This window comes from Dreissena polymorpha, chromosome 6 (assembly GCF_020536995.1).
Source record: "Dreissena polymorpha isolate Duluth1 chromosome 6, UMN_Dpol_1.0, whole genome shotgun sequence".
In the NCBI taxonomy this organism is placed as follows: domain Eukaryota; kingdom Metazoa; phylum Mollusca; class Bivalvia; order Myida; family Dreissenidae; genus Dreissena; species Dreissena polymorpha.
Window position 1 is genome coordinate 87,844,740 of NC_068360.1, and position 8,120 is coordinate 87,852,859.

General features: G+C 34.4%; 1 protein-coding gene across 1 annotated transcript; it reads left to right on the plus strand.

Annotated features, from left to right (window-relative positions):
- Positions 1-219: 219 nt before the first annotated feature.
- Positions 220-7,844, plus strand: LOC127833597 (uncharacterized). Its single transcript, XM_052358945.1, has 4 exons — positions 220-348; positions 4,309-4,342; positions 4,760-4,885; positions 7,023-7,844. The coding sequence occupies exons 1-4, from the start codon at positions 283-285 to the stop codon at positions 7,115-7,117; spliced, it is 321 nt and encodes a 106-aa protein (XP_052214905.1). The 5' UTR covers positions 220-282; the 3' UTR covers positions 7,118-7,844.
- The last annotated feature ends 276 nt before the right edge of the window (positions 7,845-8,120 follow it).

The window sequence follows — 8,120 nt, forward strand, 5'->3', positions numbered from 1 at the left end:
TCGCCGTCGTCGTCGTTAGTAGTAGGAGTAGTAGACGTATTAGTAGTAGGAGGCGGAGTAGTCATGCAGCCAGTAGATTATCCTAGTTGAAGTCGTTGTCATCCATCATCATTACTTCGTATCTAAATCATGCACCGTCTTTTCTCACCCTTTTAACGTGGCTACGGCCGTGATATATGCTCACGAATCTATTAATAGTTCATTGGACTCCGTGTTCAGAAAATCAACGATAATTTCTACAAAGATTAGAAATTACCACACAAACTAAATTCTGCATTAAACATGAAAATGCTTGGCTACCTTAGTTATCATTGGATAGCTTTTTTGCTTTTCGGAATTTCTTATGTGGTAAGTGAACATACTGTTTCATCTTTGCGAAATTAAAGACTTTAATAGTTGATCATTAGCGCTATTAAAAAAAAACAATAATAAGCACAATTGATACCTAACTTTTAGGTTTAACATCTGAGATAAAATTATACTGTTTTTGAAAATCTTTATATAAGAAGAAGTAGTCGTTGTTGTTGTAGTAAGTAGTAGTAGAGGTAGTAGTAGTAGTAATAGAAGTTATTGTTGTTCTTGTACTAAGTAGTAGTAGAAGAAGAAGTAGTAGTTGTTGTTATTGTAGTTAGTAGTAGTAAAAGTATTAGTAGTAATAACAGTAGTAGTAGTAGTAGTAGTAGTAGAAGTAGTAGTATTTGTAAAAGAAGAAGTAGTAATAGTGTTGTTGGTGGTGGTGGTTGTAGAGGTGGTGGTGGTGGTGGTGGTTGTGGTGGTGGTAGTGGTGTTGGTGGTGGTGGTGGTGGTGGTGGTGGTGGTGGTTGTGGTGGTGGTGGTGGTGGTGGTGGTTGTGGTGGTGGTGGTGGTGGGGGGGGCATGGTGATGGTGGTGGTGGTGGTGGTGGTGGTGGTGGTGGTGGTGGTGGTGGTGGTGGTGGTGGTGGTGGTGGTGGTGGTGGTTATTGGTGGTGGTGGTGGCGGCGGCGGCCATTGGTGAGGGTGTTAGTGGTGGTGGTGGTAGTAATGGTGGTGGTGGTAATGGTGGTGGTGGTGATGGTGGTCATAGTGGTGGTGGTGGTGATGGTTGTAGTAGAAGTAGCTGTTGTAGTAGTAGTAATAGTAGTAGAAGAAGAAATAGTAGTAGTAGTAGTAAAAGTAGTAGAAGTAGTAGTTGTAGTAGTAGTAGAAGTAGTAGTAGTAGTAGGAGTAGTAATAGCAGAAGAAGTATTATAATTAGTTGAAGTAGTTGTCATCATCATCATTACTTCGTATCTAAATTATGCACCGTCTTTTCTTACCCTATTAACGTGCCTACGCCCGTGATATATGCTAACGAATCTATTATGAGTTCATTGGACTCCGTTTTAAGAAAATCAACGATAATTTCTACAAAGAAATTACCACACAAACTGAATTCTGCATTAAAAATGAGAATGCTTGGATACCTTATTTATCATTGGATAGCTTTTTGCATTTTGGAATTTCTTATGTGGTAAGAGAACATACTGTTTCATCTTTGCGATAATAAATTTCTAACTGAATCATTCATTCTGTATGTAGCGCGCGATGCAGTCCCAGTAATCATCAAATTAATTGGTATACCCCGACTAGACTTCAAATAATTTGTTTAATCGATGACCCTATCTCATACAATTCATCCAATTAGATTTCGAAAAGTATGAGTAGTAGTGGATGATTGTTTTTAACGTACAAATCTCATTACAAGCCCGTTAGTTTATGCTCGTTTTAAGGATAATGTTGCTTATGATGCCGTGCAATTACAAACAATTGTTTAATAGGTTCTTAAAGTATACTGTTTGGTACTGTATAAACTTCATTTCGATGTTATCCAATTATAGCTTTTTTACCCAAATCCTAACATAAACTCGCAGAAAAAAACCGTGTATGCATTTACACATAACGTGCATTGATTAATTATGTATTTGTATTAATATAAGTCGGGTATGCGTAATGTTTATATCCTACTATTGAAGCATTTAAATAGTTTAGAATGTGGGTTAAAAGAGCCAATCGACTTTAGGTAACGCAGCGCTCCACGCATTTTATCTATTAATAGGGGTACTATTTGGCGCAAAGTTTAACTGCACCGTTCTCTACAAGAGAGTTCAAGTCCCAATAGAAGCTAGTCTAAATATATATATATATACACATGTATATGTTTTCAGCGTATTGTTTTCTCCTGATGCTAAATGTTTCATAATAACTATTAATTACGTACATATATACATGCTATAAGGGAACATGGATTGGTTTACAAGTATCTTATTTCGAAAATACTGTGGATGTTCTCTCGTGTTCACGGGGTTTTGTTTACCAAAACCTTTAACATTCGGAATAGTTTTATAAAATGAGAATGGCAAACAAAAAACGCTGAAAGTTGTTTAGTCTTCATTGGGATTCGATGGATTTCGTATATGAGCAAAAGTATATACTTCTTCTACAAAATGCGTTTAACATATTACAAAATGTTTTCGATTTTAAAAGATAATCTTATTATCCATAAGCCGAAACTTGAACATTTTCTTAGCAAGGAATAAACTGTTTGAATGTAATGAATGAATTATTTCTTGACTTTCCCAGTTGTAATCTACATGCATAGGTCATTGGGTTTATAACGTTCCATTTTATTTATATTTTCTCTCTGATAGGCGTTTCTTGTTTGATTTAATTATTTTTAATTTGTTTAGCAGTCACATAAACAACCAAGCTATGTAATATGGAATTTTTACACCCATTATTGCTGCTTCTTCCTGTATTTGCGCGATGATTATCTGAGATATTAACTCTATGATTCTACATTCTCAAATCTTTTCCAAAAGAAGGAAAGTAGTTGACAATTGTTAATAGTTTTATTTGATCGTTCGTCAAAAAGTTGTAATTCTGTTACTCTTGTATCTTCAATGCAATTGAGTAATTAAATAGTAATTAAATTGAATGCGTTTTAATTCCCTTTTATTATTGTTTAATTTGAGTTACAATGCTATGACGTTAAATTTTATTTACACTTAAATGTATTATGAATATTGCTGGGCCAAGTGTGAGGTTGAGCGCTCTATAACCAGGTTTAAACCCCCAATGCTTTGCATTGACCGTTCCAAGGCGGTGACCCCAGCTTTATTCATATTTTGTGTTTATGTTGGTTTGTATTGTGCTGTATTGTGCTGTTTTGTACTGTTTGGGCAATCGGTCACTTGCCTTAAATAAAGGACCAACTAATTGTTTTTAATAAAAATTCAATACTGCTCCAGCAGCTGGAGTTTCACTTCTTTATATTAATATATGGTCATTATAAGAAAAATTCGATGTACTCGATAACATGTTTTAGTAACACAACCGATGGAAAAGAATACCGAATAATAATGTGACATGTGTTGGTCATATTTAAAGTTATATAACTTAGGCGTAGCAATGGATACAAGTTTCCCTTGGCCCCCGATGGCCACGTAACTTTTGTGGACTTTGGTAACGAAATTATTTTCGACGGCTAATCCCCCTGCCTCTGATTCAAGAATTAACTAACAGAAATATGTGCACACATAAGTCGTAAACCAACTGACCAAGGAAAATATTACGAGTTGTTGAACTGACTTCCTTGATATGGATGAAATACGGTTAAAAGGTTTGATTACACTTCATATAGAAGCCATTATTCATACATGTGTAATTAGAGAAGATGCCGTGTGACATTTATCCGCGTCTGTTTTCTCTCAGTCCGGGATTTAACACAACGTATACAATAATGCATATATAGATTGCTCACCAGTGACACTTCTGTTTTGGTTTGTTTTGTCAATATATAGGCAGTATTTTATATTTTCTTACAACAATATTGGAACGGTTTGACATCGATATTTTAATCTAAACGCCCCCAATGCTTTACATGACCGTTCAAAGGCGGTGATTCTAGTTAAAATTATCTTCTGATATTGTTGGTTTTCTTTCATAAGGCTACCAGATTGTAACATACATTTGTCTCCTGCAAATTAACCATGGTACACGTGAATGGCTGACGAACCATTGTTAACAGATTGTACATAAAGCAGTAACACGAATACATGGCTGTCGAACCGATGTTATAAGATTATACATTTAGCAGGTAACACGCATGAATTGCCTCATTAATTGTTTGCTCGTAGAGCAGTTTACGCGTATGTTTGGCTGATAATTTAGTATTCAATCAAAAAGGGTCTATTGTAGTTTTTTTAAAAATATTTGGTATAGATATTGGTATTTTCTCAAACTTGCTTATTTATATTTGATTTAAGAAAACATAGTGTGTTCTTTTCAGACTTCAAAGACCTGCGGACAGACGCCATGTGGAGGTATGACAACTAGTGTTTATGAAAAGTCGTCTGTTTGATCATAAGCTGTGTTGCGCTGTAATACATAAGACCTTATTTAAGGTTAGGACATAAAACGTTTGTTTAAAATCCTAATCTATACAAAGTAGTCGCTTACATGTGTATGGTGGAAAACGATAGCTATCCGAGTAACACCATTAGACAGAGGTCTCATTCAGAAAGGAGATAAATATGCTTAACACATATACTGCAATTATTGAGAAACAATTTGTTGAAACGGGAAACGAATAAAAAAAATCATCGGCTTCGTGTATGTTTAATACATAAGATACAGAACATCAAACCATTACCTATTTATTTGCTGATCCAGCCTTCGTAGATGAGCTGTTTATATTTGAAATATGTACAATTGTAAATACCCACCCACTGTTGTCGTAGATACCTATGCCAAGTTCTGCTGTGATGAAAACATGGCGAGAATAGAGTCCGGTCATTGCTGCTGCACTTATGACGGGACAAGCTACTCTGTGATATGTCAAAGCAGCTCAGGCGGCTTCCCATGGTGTAAGTAATCAACAGCACAGTCGAGCGGTATTAGGATCTTATAGAAATGCAGACATTTTCCAACGGTGTAAGGTAATGAAATCAGTACAACGTCGTTAGAATGTCATAGTATCTAATACAGTTTCAAATGGTGTAATTCAGTAAAAGCACGTTCACTTTTCGATAAAAGTCACAATAGTTACAACGATTTGCCATGGTGTATACTTCATTTAAAGCACACCCACACGTCGATAGAATGTACTAGTAGTTAAGACAGTTTCATGTGGTTTACTTTATTGAAAGCACGGCCAATGGTCGTAAGAATTTTAGAACCTTCGTTGTTTCAATGTAGATAATTAACTGTAAAGTTTAACCTCGCAAGAACGGAACTCTCCGTCCTTCACAAATACCGGTATATTGGTATTTGTTTCCAATCGGTAACTTCAGGTATTGTGAAAATGTATTTGTTGAACTGGCTAACTGGTAAGAAACGTGTCCATATGTACATAGTGAATGACATTTTGTGAAACAATTTAGACCTTACATGAACGTTGTAAAGATCCTTTTATTAAATGGTTATTAATATATTATTTAATCAACATTATAAAAATACGGTTATTTATCTATTTTTATAAATCTGCATGTTAAAATCCTTTCTTTTTATCGTATACTTAAACTTAAAATATGAAGTATAGATGTCTTCTGATCTTTTACTCATATTTACTTGGGGACACTGGTATTAGTGAAATCAACATTCGAATACTTCATGTTGTTTCTAAACATAGCAACAGTGGTATTGTGAAACTTGTATATTGGAATACGCATGCTAAAATACAATGAGGACATCGGCGCGCGGAAAAGCTTCGTCAAACCAAGTCAATCTTAACGCAATAGCATACGAAAACATAAACGAGAGCGCCGATGGCGTTAAAAGCATAGATGCAAGATACAGGGAAGTTGCTGCTTAAGTAAATGTTAAATGAAGCAATATGTTTAATTCATATAATACATTTAACATTAATGCACAATATAAATTACAATAATACTTGCGATCATGGTGAATCAGCTACTCAGTTACAAAATGGCGTCACGTGGTATAATTTAGTTCGATATCGCCATCCGCGAATTTCTCAAATCAATAATTTCAAACAATTACCGACTATTTAAATAGATAATCTTTCCATTTACATCAGTGTTTGAAACGCTTATGAAAAATAATTACCCAAGCCTTTCAAACTTTAAGCACGGACAGATCTGTATCGAACTATTCTTTTCACAAATGAAAATAGACGCTACCCTATTCGTCTGCGTCAAGAATTTGTCGTTAAAATTGTGGTAAGCGTTAGATTCAGACGTGCACAACAGATTTAGTTCTGAATACAGATTTCTGAATGCAGATTTTTATAGAAACTCCTCACAGCAGTTACTTCCCTTGCTTCGGCCGGTCAGAAACTTCTAGTATAAGGGAGACCACTGCGTAGGAGATTGAGATTGATAGTGCAGATAGAATTGTTTTACGAACGAAATTTGTTTTAGGTTATACGAAGATTTTTTGACATAAAACGGTCTTCACTAAAATTCACTAAAAACGGTGTCAGCAATATTCTTGGAAGAAAACGTTAGAAAAATGTTTCCAAATAAAAAATTGTAGAATTACCAAATACTTTATTAAATAGAAATTTCGTCTGATTTTTGATCAGGTAAGGCTTCATAATGGTCAACCGTATCATGTGCATTTTCGAAATGTAGTATATACCTTAAGCATAGGTGCGTTGCACCTATGCTAAAAACCGAGTAAAACGCTGATCATATAGAGGGCCGTTCAAAAAGCCGCGATGTTGTCTTATTACCAATTGAGAAACCTATACTTACCATAAATATTTCAATCATTACCAGTTCAACGTTTGATTTTGATAACAAAATTGGTATACACATTTTACCTATTTGTCTTTGTTAAAAATACTTATTTAGGTTTATGTATCAATTGATTTCTTCCAAATGAGTAACGTATACATCATCAAATATGTCGAGTCCAAAATAACCTGTGCAAAAGGTCTGGAGTATATGTACAATTGTTTATTGCTTCCAAACCATGTGTATATTTTCGTGAAGGTAAGGAATTGAATAATTTGATGTCTAATATTTCTTCTATTTACAGGGGGCGTATTCCTTATTGTACTTTTCATCATTGCTGTATTAGTTGCCGTGGGAATTGTGGTCTACAGGAAGAAACTTTACTCTAGATTTTTTTAGAATGACACAAATGGTATTGGCGTTTTGAAACATATCCCAAAACTTGCAGACATATTTATTTGTGTTATTTGTCGTTAGTTCGAATGATCAACGTTGTGAATGAAGTACATAACACATAAGGACAGTTATGCATGTTATTTCTACGGTCATATACTTCACAGGTGAAGTATAGATTGTTGTTTATACAAGATCTACTTGTTTTTACATATCGTACTCTTGCTTACATTTTTACTGACCTTTCATTGTTGACTTGCTTAGGATGTTGTTTTTTCAAAAACAGTTGGGTGCTCAATATGTTGATTGTTTGTGTAATGTTTTCCATGTTTCAGTTTTCGCCATGTTTTCCCTTCATTTAATCATGTTTATTGTTGCTAGCTCTCTATTTATTTCATTGAGTGGCCAGTGTTTCATACCAAATATATCCTATTGGGACCGATTGAGAAAGCGTATGGTGCAATTAAAACAATCGCATAAGCACAACTATACTTTACTTCTTTTTGTGAGAACATACCAGAAATTAACCGATACTTTTTGACTGCAACATGCGGCATTATTCATGTACCATGTCTTTTGATTGTTATTACAAACAAGTAACGCCTTGGCTTTTTAATAAGTAAATTGCATATGTGTACAAATGCTATGCAACTTGCCTTAAATGATAATCTTCGTTTTGATGTGGTTTTATTCACTAATCGTTTGTCAATAATAAAAGGACTTGTTCACAAGAGGTTTGTATTATTTTACAATATTATTACGCACTATTTACTGATATATTTGAAATACTTTTATAAATCATCTCAGTAATTAAAAGTTTTTTTTATGGTGTAAGAACCCATGGAAAATAAAAACAAAAGGTATTGTGCTCTATTACAACTCACAGACTTTTAAAATTGGAGTTTTTTTATGATTTGACGAAGAGCATAACAAAAGCCTTAGTATTGCTCCAAATAATAATAATAATTAATAATTGATATTAAGCTATCAATGCAACACTCAGACTTTT